Below are 22,943 nucleotides of genomic sequence, written 5' to 3' on the forward strand. Positions count from 1 at the left end.
TTGATGATGATGATGATGATGTTGATGATGAATTTATTCCTTCCCAAAAACGCCTTTAAAGCCATCTCTCTCTCTCTTTCTCTCTCTCTTCTATCTCTCTCACACACACACCTCTAAAAGGTTAAACAGATTTCCATATGAAACTGTTGTCATTTGAATTCTGTTTTTGCATTTCAGTTTTTTCCATGTATAGTGGCGTAGAGTTTAGCACTGTCGCCTTGCACCTCCAGGGATAAGGGTTCGATTCCCGCCTTAAATCTGTGTGCATGGAGTTTGTGGTGGGTTTCCTCCGGGTACTTTGGTTTCCTCCCACAGTCTAAAGATGTGCAGGTTAGGTTAATTGGCGTTTCAAAATGTCCCATAGTGTTTGTTAGTGTGTGTGTGTGTGTGTGCTCCCAGTGATAGATGGGCACCCTGTCCTGGATGTACCCCGCCTCATGCCGAAGTCCCCTGGAGTAGGCTCCATGCCCCCTACAAGCCTGCATACAGGATCAATCGATATAACATTTTTAATAAATAAATTAATAAATGAATGAATGATTTGTTTCTGTGTGTCAGAGAGAGGTGAATGTTTCATCTACATCAGTGCAAAATATGGTTAGATGTGATTAAAGCTTTACCTAAATGTACCAAATTCTTTTAAAATATTAATTGGATTGGTGCATTATTTTTAATAAATTGATTAGGAAATAGTTCACAGTTCAAAGACATGCAGATTAGGATAACTGGTATTTCCAAACTGTCCCTAAGGTGTGAATGACAATTGGGTGTTGAACTGGCAACTCGACAACAGAAGTAAGTACCCCAGAAACGACGGATATACTGTATCTCCATGGTGGGGAATATTCATTGCCGCATGTGGACGGAGCAAGATACCAAAAGAGGAGCCGTAGTAGTATTAGTAGTAGCAGCAGTAGCAGTAGTAGTCAGGGTTTCCATTAGAGGTTCTCTGCCTCTTGCGTGTCTAATACACAGGGCCCCCAAACTTGACCATGCCAAAACCTTACAACTGTCACATCATTATCCCTCACCTACAGCACCCCTGGTAGTAGTGTATTTTGCTGTGCACACTTTAGATAATCCTTCCTGCTTTTTTATTTTGTCCTGCACCAGGATCCTGAACCAAACATTTTGATTCAGTGTTATGGGGGGTAAAATACAAATAAAAACCTAACCTGACTGTGACACTAGATGGCGGTGTGCATCCTGCGCTCCGTACACACACACGCAATGATACAGAAGAAGCTGTCGCGGTGCATTGTGGGAAAAGTCGTGAGTGAATAAAGATGTAGATTTGTATCTAATAAATATTATAAAATATTGTGACTTTTAAAACCTTCTTATCAGTTCATAATCGGATATGCGTTGTTAAAGTAATGAAGAAAAAGGTCAAGTGAATTTCGACACGATTTAGTCTTAAAGCTCAGAGCGTTGATTTGGTGCATGAGCAGAAACTGTACTGTGTGTATGTATATGTAATGCCTTGTAGTTTTCACATGTAAAGAAAAAGGCAATCATTTTAATATATATTATAAAACATATTTGTGATTTAGTAAGTGGTGATGGCGTCCAAAGCGCCTTTCGGTGATTCTGACACGGCTGATGAAGCTGTCAGGGCGACATGCGACGATGCATCGATATGCAAAAGGTACAGAGCTGCTGCTGCTGTGAGCGGCTCACTGACTGCTTGCTAATGTATCATCTCACTGCTGGGCGATATGACCTGGACAGAGTTCTGTATGGCACCATATGTTTGTGTACATGGACTGCTAGCAATTAATTAGTTTTGCATTAAAATAAAAAAAACATTTTCGTGACACACAGAGCCACGAATGCCTGTAAAAAACACACACACACACACACACACACACACAATAGTCTTTTGTCTGCTCCAATCGAGCGGTTGCCACAGTGGACCATCTGATCGGCACACTACTTGGCACAGGTTTTACACCGAATGCCCTTCTTGATGCTTTCCTCCCATTTGTTCAAGCTTGGGACCGGCACTGTATCCAGTGGCTGGGGCTGTAACCCAGGCCTTCTACATGGCAGACGAGAAATCTACCACTGAGCCACTAATGCCATAGATTTAAACCACTCTCTCTCTCTCTCTCTCTCCATATATATATATATATATATATATATATATATATAAAATGTATAAACCCTTCAGTGTATCTATGCCCTTTTTTTCAAACTCGCTTTAAATTATGGCAGCAATGTGCATTTTTGCCTAAAGATGTGAAAGGTTTTGTTTTTTACATTACTTAACTGCTAGCACTTTGTAAACAGAACAAAATACTGTGCCAGACAGATCTCAGTTCAGGTATTGTGCCTGTTTGATCCGTATTGCGATTCTAGAAGTATCACAATATTGTGTGTATGTGTTTGTGTGTGCATATATATATATATATATATATATATATATATATATAGTGTGTGTGTGTATGTGTGTGTGTGTGTATGTGTGTGTGTGTGTGTTTATATATACTGTACATCAAAATACATACACACACAAACAGAGGGGTCCAAGAAATTTATACACAAACTTTAACTTAAATATATGCCTCTCTTCTGACGGTCACATGATAGAATCAACGATAGTGTAACATCTTTAGAGGAAACATACAGTTAATTAAAAAAAATTTTAACACAATTTTTTTAACACAATTTTGTTATAATTTTAAACAAGCTTTCCACACAGGATGCTGTGCTGCCTGCCAATGTCTGAACAGTTTAGAGCACACCTTCTGCAGGATTATAGAGGAACAGCAACTTTTTACCACTTCAAATACAAACATACAGTATAAATAAAAAAAAAAGAATTAAAACTTATTTTGGAGTCAGTTTGGCGATAAATGAATTGCAACACAAAATTATCTCTTACATTTATTATGTAAAAAATAATAAAAATAATGTAATATTTTTTAAGATCCAAAAAGTACAACATTGGCTGCTTCCTTTTAGTTTGTAACTCAGTTATGTAAATCTTATATAAATAAATAAATGATATCATGATTTTATGATGTACATCTTGTTACATAATTTATCACATTGTCAATATTACAGTCACATTGCCCAGTTAAATAGATACTCTGAGCAGGGTTGTACGGCTGTAAGGGCTTATAAAGATAAGAGAGAGCAAGGCCATGTAGTACTTTTTTAGGTGAGTAGTTAAAGTGTGTTGGTTCCCTTCGAGACGAGTACACCTTGTGTGGTAGGAAAAAAACGGAACTCCTACCAATTCCTGTGTTTTTGTTATCCTGCATTAGCATGATCGTACTTAAACTAGTAACTTACTTTGAAGATGTTTTAGCCTTGAAATATTATCTCATTAATTTGAAGAAAGTCATTATTTACACTGATCATCATTGTTATTAATCTGTTATTGACTTATACTCATATTGACTTGATTATGACTTTAGGTTTGCAACAAGCAAAGGATACTGGAATGACCCTTACATACAGTATTTTGTTCGTCAGACAGGCGAACGCAAGGCACCCGAGATTAACCGAGGTAAAATATATTTCTTGTATAACATGCATATACACTACCTGGCCAAAAAAAGTCACACACATTTCAATATTTTATTTAGTCACCCTTTGCAATATGGGTCATTCAGGACATTCAGGTCGTCAGCTGACTTCATTTTTCTTGCCACATAACGTTGCTGAGACTAGAACTGAGCAGCTGAAACAACCCCAGATTATAACTCCAGAGCCTTGTTCAGATGACACAATGCATGATGGGTATATCGCTTTATACATTTCCCTTTTCTACCCTGATGATCGTTCTAATATAAGGTGAGTCTGAACTCATCAGACCATATGATCTTTTCCACTGCTCCAAAGTCAAATCTTTAAATTGAAGCCTGTGGTTTTCTTATGGACACAGTTGTTTAGTCCCAATCCTGTTCTCATCACATTATTGTTTTTTGTAAATGCTTTTGTTTTCACTATTAAACATGGCTATGTTTTTTTACCTTTTTTTTTTTTTTTACCATGCAACCTCACCAATTGTTAAAGTGATCTCTATTTTTTTTTTCCCACCTCACAATTTCTCAACACAGGCCCACAAACTTCCAGGGTTTTATAACGTGTTGAAGGGTTCTTAACCCAGTTCCAGTAATTTTAAATCTCCTTAGTTGTTTTCTTCGTTTGATGCACCCTAATAATTTGACCCTTCTTAAACGGTGACACATTTTTGGCCAGGCAGTGTATTATACATATGGGCAGCTGGCAAAAATTACATAAATGCTACCGTCTATCTCCATCTCACTTCTCAGTCATGATATCATGCTTGAATAATTTCTAACAGATATACATTGTTTAATGTTGTAGGCTATTATGCCCGTGTCCATGGAGTGAACCACCTGCTTGATGCATTTCTTAAAAAGACTCAGTGTGACTGCCAGATTGTGAATCTTGGCGCTGGACTGGACACCACTTTCTGGAGACTAAAGGTACAACTAAAAGAACACCTGCTTTTGGAATGTATTTTCTTATTCCTTTTGTTTATTAGTGTTTTAAGCACCATTTACTGAAGAACATTGCTGTCTGTCATTGTTGTCTGACACTACTCAGACCATTCTTTTATATTTTATTTTATTTATTTTTGATCGGCTTGTAAAATGTTGCATAAAACCTCCTGTTTTAATTGGTAGGCTGAGAACACTTTGCCGAAAAAGTACTTTGAAGTTGACTTCCCTATGATTGTTGCCAGGAAGATACACCATATCAAGTAAGGTGTAGAATTTAGTTTTTTTTTATGCAGTTTGTCACCACCTGTTGGTAGTTAGTTGTACTCATGGTTATGACATGTCATAAAAGTGAACTGCCTGTAGAGGGAAACAAAGGCTATGAAAATATAAAGGGGGGAAATTCCAACATAATTATTTTAGTTTAAAATGTATGGGGGTTAATTTACCAATATTGTTTTAGTGTCTTCTCAAAATCTCTCAGGATTGGCAAAAGTTTAGTTTAGGCAACACTATTCATTTTTCATAAGAGACTTATCTTTACCTCTCTAGATGCCTCTGAATTAATATAGTAGTCTATTATATAATACACTTGGCACAACTATTTGCTTCAGTCAGTCACATTCTCTTGTATGTTTAGCTTGTCTTGTACAGAAAATTTAATACGTTAATAGTGAGTTTATATATGTTTCTAAAAGTGAAGTACTTTGTAATTCTACATGTGATATATATATATATATATATATAGAGAGAGAGAGAGAAAGAGAGAAAAACGAATTATGCTTGCAATCCAACATTTCATATAAAACACAGTTAAATGTTGGATTGCAAACATAATTTGTTCCGGAAATGTACTTGTAATCCAAAGCACTCGCATATCAAAGGGAGTTTCTTCATAGGAAATAATATAAACTCAGATGATTTATTCCACAACTCAAAAATATTCAAATAAAAATTATTAACACAAAATGTGAAGTAAAAATAAAACAGATTAACCTGCACTTCACCTTTAAAAATAATAGTAGATGGTGTGAATAAGATGAGAAAGAGGAGGGAGGGGTATTGTGTAGAATAATTTTCACATACAGTAAGTAAATCACTGCTCTCTGACATAGAGTCTCTGTTGGCTCACTAAAATCTTTTTTTTGTGCAACTTTAACAAGGAATCTCTCTAATAATACTGCCTCCTTTTAAGGATTTTGTGGAAATGCATTGTTGCACTATCAGATTAATCTCCCAGACTGCTACAGTCCTTTTACCTTTTTAAATGGGGAACTTTGTTGTAGTACTTTTACAAATTAACAGGTACTACACTTGGATACAACATAGAAAAAGCGTGCGCACATGCACACACAGTGTCACGGTGTTATAGTAAACAATAAACAGTTGCCCGGATGTTGACTATACGAGTGACGCACGAGTACTGAGACTGAACATGGGAGATGATTTCCCACAATGCAAGAGAGATAATTGGGTCAGTTGTGATCACGTGCCACTCGACAGACAAAGTGTATATGTACTACTCATATTTCAAGACCTCGCTTGTTTATCGAGTTAAAATTTATTTTAAAAATTTTGCTTGTCTTGCAAAACACTCGCAGATCAAATTACTTGCAATCCAAAGTTTTACTGTATGTGTATATACACTGTATGTATGTGTATATTAGCTAGATATGTACATACATAGATACATAGATCTAGCAAGAGAGATTGTTATTTATCTCTCTATCAATCCACAAGGATTTATTAATACTTTTTTCATTTTTGCAGGACAAAACCTCCCTTGTCAAAGCCCTTGATTGAAACCCACTCATCAGATTCTCTCTTATTAGGTAATAATAAAAAACTTACCAAACCTTACTCATATTGCTCTTGAAGTGGTTTGTTCTTATGCTTGTATTTGTATGGGTCTTTTTGACAGATGGTCACAACCTGGACTCAGACCGATACTGTATCATCAGTGCTGATCTCAGAGATCTTCCAGGTTTAGAGGAGAAACTCAGAAAATTTCACATAAACACAGAGTAAGTCATGTATTCTGGTCCAGTTTTGTGAGGTTTTAGTGGTTAATGGGAATTAAACAATAGACAGCATTATAAGACATAGGAAAATTTTCACTGATATATTTTTTTATTATTAAAAGAACATGCCTGTGAATTCTTCCATTATAGTTGCATGTATTATTGTCAAGATGATCTATCTGATTAAGTCATTTCTGTGTAAATATTGGTGTGTTAAACTGCTGTTTATATTTCATCTTGCCAATCACATGAATTCTGTTGGATGTTTTGACTAAAACCATGGTCCTTGCGCGTGACAGGAATACACTGGGCTTGGTTCGCTTTGATATGATTTCACATTTATTGTTTGGTTAAATACCCCAGTGGTAACGGCCTTCACAATAAGAGCACACTGGGGATTTATTAAAATGTCCATATGTGCGTCAAAAAAGCTCATCTTCTTGGATGTGCAAAAGGGAGTCTTGGAAAATTTACCGAACATAGAACGTCTATGACATCAATGACCTCGATTTCAAGGACTCTTTCTTCAGACGCCATTCTTTAACTTCCTCTGAGTAACTCACATTTACGGAATGTGGAACTTGGCTTTACTTCACTCCAAAATATTGGCTTGTATATTAAATGAGTGATAAATGAATTATGCCTCTGCAGACTGTTAACAGATTGATTTTGTATGCAATATTCTATTTAGTGGCTAATAATCTATTTAATAATTAACATTTTACGGCCAAAAGTTTGTGAACCCCTGACCATTATACCTATTTTTGTCCTGTTTTTAAACATTCTCAGATGTGTTTATATGCAACACCATTACAATTTACTTTTATTGGTCCCAAAAAAAATTTATTTGGTTCCAGCATGCCAGTGCTGCTGGGCGCAAAATGTGGCTCATAAAGACACGGTTTGCCAAGGTTAGTATGGAAGAACTTGAGTAACCTGCACACTGCCCTGACCTTAACCTCACTGAATACCTTTGAAATAAAGCGGAATGTGCCAGGCCTCATCCAAAGTCACGCTCAAAAATCTAGTAAAGCCTTCTTAGGTAAATCAAGGTAATTATAACAGTAAAGAGGCAACTAAATCAGGACTACATTTGGACCCTGTAGCACAGTTCAAATATGATGTATATCTCAAGGTGTATCTTTTCAACCTCTTATATAATTTACTTTTGGGATTAGTTAATTACTCGCTTTGACTAAACTGACATTGAAAAACTACTCTACACTAAACAATTCTCTGTGGTCAGAATACACTAATGTTGTATTGTCCTGCGTAGCCACACTATAGGAGAAACACTGCCGCTTACTCCACCCTGCTTTTCATTGTTGTATTTTATGTCTTCTGTGTTTTTTCCAATTAGATTGCCAACACTCTTTGTTTCTGAATGTGTGCTGGTGTACATGAACCCAGAGCAATCATCCAAACTTGTTCAATGGGCGGCACACATATTCCACACTGCTATGTTTATCAACTACGAACAGGTAAGAAACAGGTAACAATCTCTGACAATCACTAAAGAGGAAATGAGAACCTGTCCTATAGTTAAATACATAGAAGTGATGATTAGAATAACGTGGCAGTAATAAGGTTAATTAACAAATGCTTCCATTTCTGATTCTCCAATTGCCCCCTTTTTTAGGTAAACATGGCTGACCGCTTTGGGCAGGTCATGATTGAGAATTTGCAGAGACGGCAGTGTAATCTAGCCGGAGTGGATGTGTGCCAGTCCTTAAATTCACAGGTAAAAGAGAATTTATTTTGACTGAGCTGTAAAATTATCTCTTAAACTAATGATAAGAGTGTTTCCTAAAAAATCTATCATTAGTTATTATTAGTTATGCATCTGTTATGATAAGAGTGATGCAAATGGATAATTTTTGAGACAGCTACAGGCTGTTTTTATGAAGAGCTATACTTTGAGGCCTTTGAGAAGTTGCATTATAAATTGCATATTCACCTTTCCTCTGACTGCAGTTTTCAGGCACTTTGCATTTAATGTTGGCCTGTTTTGGGTAATAGGATTAATCTAGATTAGAGAAACTTCCACCCCTGCTATAATTTATAAAAAGCATGTCTATCCATGAACTTAAAGCTTATCCATGAATTTAAAGCTAAACATTTTTATATTTTCAATCGTGAGCATTGCAGTATATATTATTTGTGTGTAGTGTTGTTTGCATTGTTACTGACTGCTCAGTGCCTGCCAGGTGGTTGGGAATCAGACATAATTTTTCAGATATAGTGTTTTAGTGCAGCAGCTGTTAAGTCCCACGTAAGCAGTTTCAAAGTGCAGGAAGGTTAAATGCAACTTTATCCAAGACTGTATACTGTTATCATGGTTCAAATGTATATATACTATAGACATATTTTGATTTATTAAATTCTGTTTTCTGTTAAAAAGAAATTTTTCTTTCTTTAAAAAATCGACAAATGGATGTGATTTTTTTTTTATTATTATTATTTTTTATTTTTTTACATACAATCTCTTTCAGAAAGAACGCTTCCTCTCTACAGGATGGGAGAGTGTGAACGCAATTGATATGATGGCAGTCTATAGCCTGCTTCCTCAGGAAGACATAAGCAGGTACAGGATACAAGGGGATAAAAAGCAGCTTGCGTATTGTGCCTATGGGATCTCATGACTAATCTAGTACATTGTGTGTGACAAATTGTTACATTCACTGGAAACAATGCATTTAGGATATTTGGTACCATAAAGAATTTGGGATTGGTATGTGACTTTTCAATGTTTTATGAGACTGTTTGTATTCACAGAATTGAACAGCTAGAGTTTTTAGATGAAAAAGAACTTCTCCAACAGCTGCTTCAACACTATAGTATCTGCTGGGCAATGAAGGATGCACTCAGTCTAGGTGAGCTTAAGTGTTGCTGCTTTTAAATAGTACAGTATCAGGAAAAATATTGTTCCTTGTATTCTCCTCTTTACCGTCACTTCTCATAAATGACCACAAATAAATGCCATGACCCTTTTCCCTTTCTTAGGCATTTCACAAATTGGATTTTGAGTTTAACTGCCTGCCCTGGTTGGGAGGAGTGGACATGTTTGTGCCAAGGTCAACATGAATCGGAGGAAGTCATTTCAGCTTATTCTTCCTTTGTGACGTCAATAAAAAAAAGATGCGACCACTAAATTGTCTTATTCTGCCTTTGTTCTCCTATAATAGCTCCCATGTGAGGAGATATGTAATAATAACAATAGTAGTGGTAGTACTAATTACATAACATGAAAAAATAAGATAAATAATTGATAATAGAATAATTAAAGGCTTTGAAGTTAACAAGCAAGTATATGTGTATATGTATATGCATAAAGTTGACTTAGTGACCACTTTATTAGAAATTCCTGTGCATTCGTGCAGGTATTATGCATGAAATACTAAGAGTTACAATTAATATTTACATCAAGCATCAGAATGGAGGGAAAATTTTGATTGACTTTAACCATGACATGACTACTGGAACCTGAAGGGCAGCGAGGAAAATCTCAGGAACGTATCTTTCTCCTGACATAGAACAGTTTACACAAAAACACATAAACTGTCCTGTAAGCATGAGGTCTGCAGGCCAAGACATCTTGTTGATGAGGGAGATGAGAGTGCCAAAATTTACACAAAATACTTAACAATTCAGTGTGACAAATGAGATCTTGAATAAATTTAAATGTACAACATCAGTAACACATGACGTTAACTGTAGTGTGAAGAGCGCGATATGTAATTTTATTGCTAATTATATTACTCTTTATCACTCTTTACAGTGCAAAATGCCCATTTATTTATATAATTTTATACTGTATATAAAAACTGAATAGACTAGATAAATGAATACTGTATGAATACTATCTGATATTAATTATAGCATACATAAATTAATAATAGAGTACCTTTAATATTTTAACAAATTGGCATTATGCACTGGAAAGTAATAAATAGTAATATAATTAGCTATAAAATTATATGGCATGTTATTCACTTGCACTAGACGTCACCATTTTTTTCAAGCTACAGTAATTTAGGCTTCATGTGTTACAGGTGTTGTACATTTATATTGTTTAATTTATTTTTAAATATTCCATATCTCATGTGTTACACTGAATTGTAAAATGCTTTGTGTACAATTTAGCAGAGTTTTTGGACAAATAGGGTTTCAAGGTGGACACTGGACCCTGATATCACTCGAGTTTCCCTTGTGTTTGACAGGGTATTTTTAGGGAAACATTAACCGAGTGTGGCCTTGTACAGCACACAGATCAATTTTTAGTTCTGTATCTTTTTTTTTTTCTCAAGGATGTTCATTATTGTCTTTAAATAATCATCTGTGTGATTGACAGGTGCCAAATATTACATCTAAGTCTTGCTTTAGATAGGCCATGTGTCACGAACATGCTGTTATATGGTCACAGATAAGATGGTCATAGATAAGCAGTACCCATCCATAATCAGATACCCATCACCCCATACTCTTTACTGCCCTGCACACGTAGGTGGTTTTTGTAGTTATTGAATGGGAGAGGAAGGAGGGGGGACTTGCCTGGTGCTTCCTCCCTCACTCTCATTCCCTCCCTCCCATGCACCTTTATGAGTGTGGAATTGGAGGACACATGCACAGAGTGTTGGTGACCATAGAGGAACATGTCTGATTCCAAGTGTGAGCTATTTACTGTGGCCTGCGCAGAGACTGTCCAGAGTCAGAAAGAGCAGGCCGCCCCCATGAGTTTCTTCGAACGCTATGTACAGCCCTGCCTGGCCGAGCTCATCGGCTCCACTCTCTTCATATTTGTAGGCTGCATCTCAGTCATCGGCAACGTGGGAATCACAGGGAGCATTCAGCCTGCGCTGGCACATGGACTGGCCCTGGCTATCGCTATCGCACTGTTTGGAGAGATCAGGTCAGGACTTTAGAGTTGATTGCACTTGTAGTGAGTTTGCTTTTATTTTAATTATTATCTTGTTCTATTTTTTCAAATCAATCATTGTATCATGAATAGCAATGATACTTTGTAAAATGTTGTAAAACTAACAAAAATGTAAAAATTCCCACTTTCAAAATCTACTGTACTGCAATACTGACATGCGAGTATTAAATAGGGAGCCATAGTTTTATGATAAAATGCATGCACCAAATTTGTTAAATGTTTGAAAATTTGTGTTGAATTGAATATTTAGCTATTATTGCGTTATTAATACTTGACTTTCCTTTAACGGCTTTAAGAACATCACTTAGCCATAGAATGACAGACTTATTCTCATTAGCATGAAGATGTCTTTCGGGAGGCCCAGGTTGAACAGATCCTAACTTTATTGATGTTTTATGCTTTTCTTTACATTGATCTATCATTCTTTTAGCGGTAGCTATTTGTCTCTGAGAGCCTTTTTGAAAATTTGAATTTTTTTAAAATTGTCAATTCTATGCATCCCTAAATACAGTATGGGTCTATTCCAACCCAAAAGGAAGAAAACAGATACCAGTCATAATAGCAGCAAATTTAGTTCTCTCTAATGTAATGTGATATAATATAAGATTGTGATTTTCTTTAGTGGGGGACACTTTAATCCAGCCGTGACGGTGTGCGTGTACCTTGTGGGAGGAATGGAGCTCGTCCTTCTTGTTCCATACATACTTGCTCAAATGTTTGGTGGAATGATTGCAGCTGGTCTTGCCAAAGTAAGACTAATAAGTATTGTTCAGTACTAATAACAGTATAATTAAATTAAATTCAATCACATCAAATAGGTTATAATAATAATAATAATAATAATAATAATAATAATAATAATAATTCCTATAATATTTAAATTACAATAAAAATTTTCAAGACTTTTTCAAGTTAATTTTTTCACTTTTTTTCAGTAATGCTCATTGTAATGCATTATTTTTATGAGGGTTATCTTGTGTCCTCTAGGCCATCTCCCCAGCTGTTGAGTTCAGTAATGCATCTGGGGCAGCATTCACTGCTGTAAACAGTAGCTCTCAAGCAGGACCTGCTATTGTGGCTGAAATTGTGATGACTCTTTTTCTGACCACGTCGGTCAGCATGGGGGCTGTGAATGGGAGGACGCGCTGCCAGTTCGCTCCCTTCCTCATCGGCCTTACAGTGACAGCAAACATCCTGGCTGGGTAAATCTTTTTAGTTTTTTATTTATTTATTTTTAATCAAATATTGCATTTATATTGGGCATATATAACCTTTTATTTAGGAAATTTACCAGTAATATTTATAAACTATCTATCTAAAAGTTATCTACAGTTAAAACTGTTCTTCTAGGTCCATGACACATGCTTAAACCTAATTAGTAATGAGCTAAGGGGAACGAAATTTCAAAATCTACGAGACATTTACATAATGGTTTTATAGTAGATGAACTGCTTTATAGCTAGTAAATGCCATAACTTGCAGATAAGCATATGCAATGCATATCTAATGCCTGTTTGATATTAAATTTACAGGGGTATGGTCTCTGGAGCATGTATGAATCCAGCTCGAGCTTTTGGACCAGCAGTGGTGGCTGATTACTGGGGTTACCACTGGGTATATTGGATTGGACCTCTGACTGGTGCTTTGTTTACTGTCAGCATTGTCAGGTATTGTATATCACTTATCTTGTTTAGATTTGTAGCTATTCCTGTAAAAAAAAAATCTAATTTTACAATCTGTTGTTATTGTACATATATTAAAGGTAACTGTTTGTGCATTCTTTGTTCTAGGTTATTGATGGGTGACAAGAAGACCCGCATTCTATTTAAATAATAGAGCTGCAATATACAGTATGAGGATTATTCATGGACATACTCTTGCCTAAGCAGCCAATTCATGATGCTATGTACAAAGTCTCTCATTAACTTTACAGTACCTACTTTTTTTCTTTCATTATTTTACAAAAAAAAAAAAAAAACGAAAAACCATCTGACTGCCTGTAGCAGACAAACAATTGTGTATTAACTGTATAAAACTGTATTGTATTTCTTCCAATCTGCTGTAACAATTAATTTTCTACATATTTACTATTGTGTATTCTTATATAATTATGAAAAAATATGTATAAAATAAAACCTTTTGTTAAATAATAATTTAGATAAAATTGTTCCTTGAGCGTGGCTATGAACATAAAAAAAGTGCAAATGAAATGTTGACCTTGTGTTTTATACTTTAAAATCAGGTGAGTGCTTTAATTGTTGTGAGCTCAAAATTCAGCACCCCTCATATTTCAGATCAAAGATCAGCATTTTGTATGGAACATTGCAGCTCTGCAGAATCTTAACTGAGTGAAGTGATAAAGTTCACACAAAGCCTTACAGTGAGCCAAACTGATAAGCAAATATAATGTTTTATGGAGGAAGATGTAGCGCAGATAAACTATTTCTTATGCAATATATGACAGGACAAATTCAATTGTTTCAGTATGTCATACTTTGACCTCTGGATATTACAGAGCGTTAAGATAGAACTGTAGTTAGTTGTGCTCCTACTGAAATAATTGCTTTGGAAAATATTACTGCAGTATTATATAAAAAGGCAAACAATTGCATTTGCTTAGTTCATGTCTTCGGGCTCTGCAGTAATGAGTTATTCCAGATAAAAGATAAGATTAAAGGTAAGATAAATGTTATTACCACTTGGTGAAAATTCTCTCTGGACACACTTTGCTCCAGCATACAGTACAAAAAGATTCAAGACATAAAATAATTAAAAAGAAATACCTTTCATCACTCTCTGTTGCACATTTGCCTTGCAAATTAAACGGTATCTTTGGGTTTTTAAATTTCCCAGAAACAAATATACTAAATAGGCTTTGCTTGTTTTTGAATGAAGAGTTCATTGGAGATGTAATTACCTTCAGATAGCTTAGATAATAATAATATTATTATTATTATAATACATAGATTATATTATCTTTTTGATTGCAAGATTTAAGCCCACTTGATTTTTTCCCCCTGCGGGAACATGGAAAGACCAAAATATAACAGTAAAAGATACAGCACAAAGATCATTTAAAGGACTGCATCAAATATGTAGAACATAATATGTGTTAGAACGAGTTAATCATGAGAGAAAAAGAGGACTCCACATGTGTTTACAGAGGAAGTTTTGTAAATACAATTACATGTTACATTTAACTCTTACATGCTAAAAAGTGGGTATTTCCCATTTTTATTTAAATTTGATTTCATTTTTTTTACTATTCCATAGCTGTTTTTGCTGCTTGTAGAAAAAAAAAAAGTTCTATACTGTATATCAACTTTAAAAAAGGACTTCATATGCTATAACACATGAAAAAAGGCATTATGTAAGTTATGTAATTGTGTAAGGAATTTTTTTAAATAAAATGTAAAAACTTTAAGTAAAAATGTAAAAAAATAAAAATAAAATGCATTTATTGCAATTGTTGGCAACTCTAGATAGTCTAAAGTAGACTTCCATAATTCATTTTTTATGTTCAACTGGCAGAGAGGCCAAACTCCCTTAATCATTCATCAACATGAAGAAGATTACAGAATATCAAACTAAAATGATACAGGAATGTTATAACTTTCATAAATTATACAATGGCTATAAAACATCCACCCCAATCCACACAAAAATGGTCCAATGATCACAGAATCCAACTTTTCAGACATAAACTCCACTGAAAACCTAAGCGCTTATAATGATGGTCCACAATAGAGGACTGGAGAGCCTGATTGCTTCTTATTCTGTGTCCTCCAGTCTCTCTGTGTTATTATGTTGGCAAAGGATGTTGCACAAAGCAAAAATGCCCACCAAGAATTGTGAAATGATGTTTTACTCTATGCGGCACGGTGGTGTAGTGGTTAGCACTGTCGCCTTGCACCTCCAGGGTCCGAGTTCGATTCCCGTCTCTGTGTGCATGGAGTTTGTATGTTCTCCCTGTGCTTAGTGGGTTTCCTCCCACAGTCCTAAGACCTGCAGATTAGGCTAATTGTCGATCTCAAATTGCTAGTAGTGTGTGTATGAGTGTGTGTGCCCTGTGATGGATTGGACCTTGCCTCGTGCCCTAAGTGTCCTAAGGTTCCAGGCCCCCTGCGATCCTGAATACAGAATAAATATATCTAATCTTTCAGTATAAAAATAAACTGAATAATTTAAGAGGCATTTCCTCCTAAACCTCATACATACCTTTACCAATTGTGCTAACTATCTTATTTCAGTATCAGCTGGAAAAAAACGGGAGGAAGCCATGCAATTAGCGATCTTTTTTTTTTTTTCATTTGTTTAATAAATGGCACAGATTTAATGCCACAGGAGTTTAGACAAAGTCATATTTGCTCTTTGTGCTTAATATTCTCAGAGGTACACCATCTTATCTCAATATGTTGTGTTGGTTAAAACCTAATAAAACCAGTTCATTGCTATTCATCTCCTGCCAGGGTGTTTGAAACTGCCTGCAAATGTGATGTAAATGTGCGTATTACTATGTAAAGTTTGGACTCTTGTAATGAGGGTCAAAGTAATAATGCATCTATTGTGTCAGCCTGGTGATAGTAAAGTGGAGGTGTTTATAAACGCCAGTACAGAGGTTACTAGTCTGTTACTTGCTGGTCTTTAAATAAAGCAGCTAAACTGCAACATACAGTACATACATACACAAAGATGGATGAAGAGAAAGTGGAGCTTAAAGAGATATACAGATCCAAAGAAGACAGAAAGACAGCTAAACATGCCAACATGTTTGAGAGAATAATCCAGCCGTGCATTGCTGAGCTTGTGGGGACTATGTTTTTTGTCTTCATTGGTTGTGTGTCAGTGATTGAGAATGTTGAGGCAGCGGGTCGTCTGCAGCCAGCGCTGGTGCACGGGTTGGCAGTGGCTGTAATGGTAGCATGTATGGCAGAGATCAGGTAGAACATTTGCAGTATTATTACCATTTCTGTGTTAACATCTGTGTGTGAAACATGTGTATTGGATAGTACTGAGTTCTAAAATAAAAACTTGCTGGCTTTACAGTGGATCTCATTTCAACCCACCGTTTACTTTGGCCATTTATTTATGTGGAGGAATGCAGTTAACAATGGTTGTGCCATATCTTATTAGCCAGCTGGTGGGAGGTGTGCTTGGTGCTGCCATGTCAAAGGTAGATCCAGTTCTAAACTTAAATAAGTTTTCCAAAGTTTTGACACCTAGATGAAATGCTTCCAAAATTCAAATTTTTTGTAAAAAAAAAAACAAAAAAAACACACTATGGTTTTCACTTAAAAAAATTCATGTAAACTTAAAATAGTGATCTAAAAAAAAAATTGGAATTTTTTTTTAATTTGCATTATGCTTGTAGACTTTTGAAATGCTTTGTATATGAACTCACTTTGAACATGTTTCAAAATAAAAAGGGCTTATCAAAATGATACTGTAATGCTTTCTTCAGATCATGACATCAAAGGAGCACTACACAAATGCCACTGGTGCAGCATTTACCATTCTTCAATCAGATGAACAAATCCCAGCAGCTATCTTCGCTGAGATTGCGATGACCTGTTTAGTGACTATGGTGGTGCTGCTGGGGGCAGTAAATGGGAAAAGCAAGAGTCCCATGGTACCTTTCCTGGTGGGCTGCACTGTGATTGTTAACATCCTGGCAGGGTAGGACAAAAAACAACTTATGATCATTTATTAATGGTGTTATCCATCCAAATACTCTTCTGCTTGACCTTTAAATACTGTGTGATATCTTAGAGGTGATGTATCTGGCACCTGTCTGAACCCTGCAAGAGCTTTGGGACCTGCACTATTTGCTGGTTACTGGGATTATCACTGGGTATACTGGGTAGGTCCTTTTGGAGGAGGTTTAATAGCTGCAGCCCTTGTAAGGTGAGTCTACCACTTACAGTATAAATGCAGACTGATCTACATTTAGACTGTTGGACTAATCACGTCATTATATTTTATTACAAGTATGGTTGCTAATCTATGGCATTAATCTTTTAAGGCTCCTGCTTGGTGATGAGAAGATTCGAGTTGTACTGAAATGAACCTGCAATCACAAGACGCTTTAAAAATACAGGCCTGTTTATTCAACATTCACCTGTGTTGATGTACCTCTCAGAGTTCTGAATTGCTCATGCGGCCAGCTGGATGTTTTATATATACCCAAATAAAATAATGATAATACTTTTATAATAACACTTCAAAGCACAGGACAAAGGAACAAATGAAAATGTACACTGTTTAATTAATTCTTTCAGTGATAATTATAAGCATATTATTAATTTCCAACATTTTGAATTCTTTAATATTTTATACTAAAACATGAAATGAATACATTCTATAACAATACCTGATGATTTCAACAAATTAAAATGAAAATGTATTTATAAGGAGTTATAAGTGTTTACTCTGAAATGAACTGTTTTATACTAAACAATATATTTTCAAAAAACAATTATGCACATTTTGCATCAAATTGCATAAATAAAGGCAAAGATTTTTGGGGGAGACCTTGTGCACTTGATAAATGTATGAGAGAAGCACATTTTTAACCCTTTCATTCTTAGTGTTTTTACTGAACGATTAAAGTCAATTTAAGGTGATTTTAAAGGCAACAGAAAATTTAAATCACCTCAAAATCAATTAAAATACTTATCCTGATTTTTTTCCCTCTAGCTATTTGCCACTTTTAAGTGGAGAATGTTTCTGGTTTATCTTTGCAACCTTTGTGACAAAATCTCAAATTATATTAATATTTTTGTTTAATTTTAACTGAATGTATATTTATACATTTACATTGTTTTGAAATAGATGCTGTAACTAGAATTCTTGTAAAGGCTTTTAAAAGATAAATCTACTGTATATGGACGATCCTTCCTTTCATTTAACATCTTTAAAGGGTAAAAACTGCATTTAATAGTTAATAGGTATTTAAAATTTTATCTTTACATGAAAATCATCTTAATTTAAATTACTTGCTAAATAAGCGGCATTATACACCTGTCCCAAACTTTCAAACATGCCTGTTCTCCATATTCTGCTATAATGTTGGTCAATACCGTTATTATTATTAATATTTGTCATCTATCTTTCTATTCTTATCTAAAAGTTTATATTCTTATAAACATTGGGAGATTTTTTGTCATGGACAATTTGTTTAGTGATTTTTTTAGAGAGTGAAAAAATAGCATGCACTATTATGATTTTTTTTTATTTAGTTGCGCATTAAAAAGGTAAACATTAAATAGTGCATGTGTGCTGCAGCACATTAGAGAAGGCTTTTACTTATTTTTTCTTATAGGTGTCATGAGCCCATCTGATTGTAATGAACTCATCTGTCACATGATATTCAGACTCCACTTCATACTTTTTAACAGTCATAGTGCAATTTGAGGGGAAATCTCTATATATGTATGTTGTCTGTAAATTTAGGTCATATACAGAATGCTTGTATTTGTTAAATGGCTTAAGAAGTTAAATTACACTTAAAAATATCTAAAACTCAGTTGTTTTTATTTTATTCTGTTTTACGTCATGTAATAGGTCTTCGTATGTTGCCGATCTACTGAGTAATCCACATGTTGTTTAATAGGCTATACATTTCATATTTAATCATTCAGGATAAAGGTGAATGTGTAATCAAGAGTAAAACATTTGTTACTGTATTTATGTCTTGTATCTAGTTTGGCTTCTAAAGATCCAAGAAAAAGTTGTTGATTTGGTGCTCGGCTTTTACAAATTAGCCTATTTAAGCAATGTGACATAATACAAAGAGTTAAATACTGTCTGAGTTTGCCATTTGCCTGAATGCATTTCATTATAAAATAAATAAATAAATAGAATTCAAAACAGATTCTGGAAATACTATACAATAAGAGAAACATCCCAAAGCACAATCTCTAAACCAAAAACACAAAAAAATGAGTGGTCACAATAACTGTGCCCAATCTCTTCTATCCTTCTGCACATTGTGTGCAATATAACCAGGGGATATATTTGCCCATGAGCTCAATGTAAACTCAGTAAACCTGTCTTATAGCTTATAATCATATACTTATTAACTCACTCACAAGAATAATGCAAGTCATGTCAAGCAAGTTTTACTTCTTGTACATATTCCCTATAATCACTACAGCCTTATAAAAAAATTTGTTAGTGTGTTATATAAGCTTTGTGTCTTTATAGCCTGAATGTTTTGAAATAGATCCTGTAACTAGAATTCTTGTAAAGGCTTTTAAGACATAAGTCTACTGTATATGGACGATCCTCCATTTCATTTGACATTTTTAAAGGGGAAAAAATGCATTTAAGTTGTAATAGGCATTTAAAATGTTATCTTTACGCGAAAAATCATCTGAATTTAAATTAAAGCTGCACTTTTATTCACAATTTCTCTTACATTTCAATATTTTTTTCTAAATAAGCTAGTTTATTCAATTAAAACATATTGATAATAAACTCAACTATAGTAAATGTACAAGTAGGTATAATAACTAATCAATATACGACATATCTACTCTTCATCATTAATAATGTAGCAAGAGGTAGACAAAAAAATCGTGTAAATAACCTTAGATTAATTTAAAGCTTTAAACGTGCACTAAGTGTGTTTTTTTTAACCTTGAGATATTATAAACGCTGTAGCTCCCTGTAGAGATGAAGCTCTCTATATCACAAGGAAATGTATAGTTCCTTCCTTTTAAATGATACAGGATGTAATATAGACCTACCTTAAACCCCGCTTTAAAAAAAAGCTTTTTATGGCAAGTCTAAGGGAAACTGCAGCTGTAACTTCAAACCATCATGTGTAGACAGTAATTAGCTATACATTTATTACTCTTTAAAAAATGAACAAAAATACTGCGGAAATCCATACCACATAATCATGCATTTTTCCCAGATAAGCTTTATTGCTCCTCATAATTAGCTCATGAAGTAGCATCATGTATGAAAAATGAACTGATCAGCACTCAGGACAATCTTTGCACATAGGGTTTTCATTATGTTCTTATCCTGTCCAGAAAGAGTCATGTTGGGATGAATTATCCTGTTGATCGTAACTCTTTTGTCCAGTAGCTTGCTTTTTATACTTTTGAATTAGACCAGGATAGCATGGACTTCTGCATCGATATTGCTAAACTGTCAAATTTCTGGAAAAAATGTGGTAGAAATAATCCTAAATGGAGATTTATTGACAACAGGTGACAAAAGAATCAACAGTAACAACCATGCTTAATAGTGAAATAAGAGCATTTTCATCCACAAACAATGTAATAACTCACAGGATTTGGACTCAACAGTCGTGTGGCCATAAGAAAACCATTTGTTAGTGAGATGCATCAGAAGAAAAAAAGCCTCCAATTTGCTAGGGAGTGGGTCAGTTCTAGGCTCAGCAATATTATGTGACAATAAAATAAAATCAACTTATGTATGTACTGAATGTGAATGTACTTAATGACTAGGATATAAAATCTATGGAGTTTTTCTACCCTAATGTAACAGGCATATTCTAGGACTGAAATCGTGAAAGAGTGGTTCTGGAGGCATAAGGACTCATTTTCACAAATTAACTGGCCACCACATTATGTGCATTGTAGCATCCAAAGCTAAAAGTGACTTCATAAGTCATAAGTCACTATATATAGATATATATATAATGTATGTCTGTATAAATAATAACTATTAAAAATGCAGTGTTTTCTCATTGTTTAATAATCATAACTGCCACTCAATCTTCTTATTAACCATCATTATCATTTCTCCTCTCTTGCTCTTTCTCCCTGTAAACTCTGTACCACACTTACTTATGATCTTTTTGACTTTGATTTACTTTATGAAGTACTTCAAAAAGTTCCACAGAAGCTTCATCTGCTTGAAGTTGAAGAAAAAAAGTGGAAAGTATGGAAATCTTTTAGCCACTTAAAGATGTTAAACCAAAAGACTTGGGCGTTGATGTCCCTTGGAATAAGTCAGTGACAAAAATGGCAATTTTACACACACACAAACATATATATATATATATTTTTTTTTTTTTTTTTTTTTTTGCTTAAGAGCCTACTGTATACTAAAGTTTACATCGTAGTTTGTCTGATCTACCACTAGAGGGAGATGAAATAAAGCCTTCAAGGCCAACACAAAGTCGCGGGATTTAAACGTCCTTTTAAATTCATACAGGACTGACTGTCTGTCCAAGGTTAAACTTGTCTGTCCTAAGCTTAGATACGGCAAGGCACAAATCTCACCTGCCATCGCCGATAGTTTCTCTACTGTCTTATTAAATAACAAAAATGACAAATATGAAAGTGTATTTAGTTTAAGAACAGTTTACAGCATCTATTTACAGCAATAATTAAATAAGGAATAATATAATAATAAAAGAAATAATGAAAGAAAAACAATGCGGTGTATAGACCTCTTATTCGAAATGTGGAAAGAGACACGTGTGATGATGATGATGATGATGATGAACATTCCTATCTGAACTTCTCCGCCAGCACCGCTGCATAAGCTGAGAGATACTTATCAGTCGCTGCGTGTTCAACAGCTGAGAAGTTCTCCCCCAAATGACAAGCTAAAGTCACCAGCATACAGTGATTAAACAGCTGTGGAAACAAGTTTCATTGACTTTTTTTAGTGCTCTTGCTTGGTATACAGTATGGCATTTCTTAAATAAATCAAACAGCAGGAAAATGAAATAAAGGATTGCTATTGGACAAATGTAGTGTAATTTAGGAGTGATCCACGTGTGAGCAGAACCTTGAAGTTGGTCGGGTGGATTCTCAGCTGATAGGCATGAAATCTGCTGAGGTAGCCCAGACTGCTGGTGAAAAGCGGAGTGCTTATGTGCGTCGTTCCCTCCGCTATGGCCAGCACGATCTTCTTCCCCAGAGAGCGCAAATGCTCAGAACCGTAACTGAGGTCCAGGTGACCAAAGTAGGTCTTGGTTTTGGGGAACGTTGTAAACATTCTTTAAGAGAGAGAGAGAGAGAGACAGAGACAGAGAAAGAACTAACTTTATTTCTCATACAAGAGCACATTATTGATACTGATAGGCAAAACTATCATGATCATACCTGTACAGTGCTTCACCTCCAATATCTTCTGCCTCTGGTGTCAGTTTGTGCCACAGGTCTATGAGTATTTGTTTCTCGAGCTGTGAAAGCATTGCGATCAATATATTTTAAAGTACTACGTGAAAAGGGAAAAAAAATATATGTATTTTAAATTATTTAATATAGCAAACTTGAAAGAGCAGCTTGTTATTTAACCATCTTCACCGCTCGGATTCAAAGAAAGTGTTCCTCAGGCGGTAAGCTGCAGTTAATGACGTCACCTCGCGGCATCTGCGTCATACCCGGGGGGGGGGGGGGGGTAACCTGAAACCTTGCCAGTGTGACCTATAAATTCAAAGGAATCTCTTAATTGAGGATTTTTTTTTATTAAGATTTCTTTTTCTAGGAAAAATCCTGAACAAATCTTAAGACCGTC

General features: G+C 35.0%; 4 protein-coding genes across 7 annotated transcripts; 3 read left to right on the forward strand and 1 right to left on the reverse strand.

The window, feature by feature from the left end:
* Positions 1-1,203: 1,203 nt before the first annotated feature.
* Positions 1,204-9,662, forward strand: lcmt1 (leucine carboxyl methyltransferase 1). Of its 3 annotated transcripts, none has more exons than XM_053510907.1 (12): positions 1,204-1,272; positions 1,554-1,648; positions 3,426-3,517; positions 4,342-4,463; positions 4,665-4,741; positions 6,249-6,310; positions 6,400-6,502; positions 7,860-7,980; positions 8,139-8,240; positions 8,992-9,083; positions 9,275-9,372; positions 9,503-9,662. In XM_053510907.1, the coding sequence occupies exons 2-12, from the start codon at positions 1,563-1,565 to the stop codon at positions 9,523-9,525; spliced, it is 978 nt and encodes a 325-aa protein (XP_053366882.1). In that variant the 5' UTR covers positions 1,204-1,272; positions 1,554-1,562; the 3' UTR covers positions 9,526-9,662. The 3 variants fall into 3 exon arrangements, with proteins under 3 accessions (XP_053366882.1, XP_053366883.1, XP_053366881.1); XM_053510908.1 differs by having other exon boundaries at positions 1,248-1,465; XM_053510906.1 differs by having other exon boundaries at positions 1,248-1,388.
* Positions 9,663-11,116: 1,454 nt separating this feature from the next.
* Positions 11,117-13,635, forward strand: aqp8a.1 (aquaporin 8a, tandem duplicate 1). The gene is made up of 5 exons (XM_053511711.1): positions 11,117-11,408; positions 12,058-12,184; positions 12,423-12,637; positions 12,968-13,102; positions 13,226-13,635. Exons 1-5 carry the CDS (start codon positions 11,152-11,154, stop codon positions 13,266-13,268), a joined length of 777 nt encoding a protein of 258 aa, XP_053367686.1. The 5' UTR covers positions 11,117-11,151; the 3' UTR covers positions 13,269-13,635.
* Positions 13,636-16,059: 2,424 nt separating this feature from the next.
* aqp8a.2 (aquaporin 8a, tandem duplicate 2) lies at positions 16,060-18,580 on the forward strand. Its single transcript, XM_053511648.1, has 5 exons — positions 16,060-16,375; positions 16,482-16,608; positions 16,897-17,111; positions 17,205-17,339; positions 17,458-18,580. Exons 1-5 carry the CDS (start codon positions 16,128-16,130, stop codon positions 17,498-17,500), a joined length of 768 nt encoding a protein of 255 aa, XP_053367623.1. The 5' UTR covers positions 16,060-16,127; the 3' UTR covers positions 17,501-18,580.
* A 1,479-nt stretch (positions 18,581-20,059) lies between these two features.
* zgc:163057 (Hemoglobin subunit alpha-D-like) lies at positions 20,060-22,664 on the reverse strand. Of its 2 annotated transcripts, XR_008365629.1 has the most exons (4): positions 22,529-22,664; positions 22,212-22,422; positions 21,868-22,057; positions 20,067-20,605 (listed from the first exon to the last, which is right to left on the reverse strand). XR_008365629.1 is itself a non-coding variant. In XM_053511788.1 (3 exons), the coding sequence occupies exons 1-3, from the start codon at positions 22,618-22,620 to the stop codon at positions 21,929-21,931; spliced, it is 432 nt and encodes a 143-aa protein (XP_053367763.1). In that variant the 5' UTR covers positions 22,621-22,664; the 3' UTR covers positions 20,060-21,928. The 2 variants fall into 2 exon arrangements, 1 of the variants encoding a protein (XP_053367763.1); XM_053511788.1 differs by having other exon boundaries at positions 20,060-22,057.
* Between the last annotated feature and the right edge of the window lie 279 nt (positions 22,665-22,943).

Source organism: Clarias gariepinus, chromosome 14, assembly GCF_024256425.1.
Source record: "Clarias gariepinus isolate MV-2021 ecotype Netherlands chromosome 14, CGAR_prim_01v2, whole genome shotgun sequence".
Lineage (NCBI taxonomy): Eukaryota > Metazoa > Chordata > Actinopteri > Siluriformes > Clariidae > Clarias > Clarias gariepinus.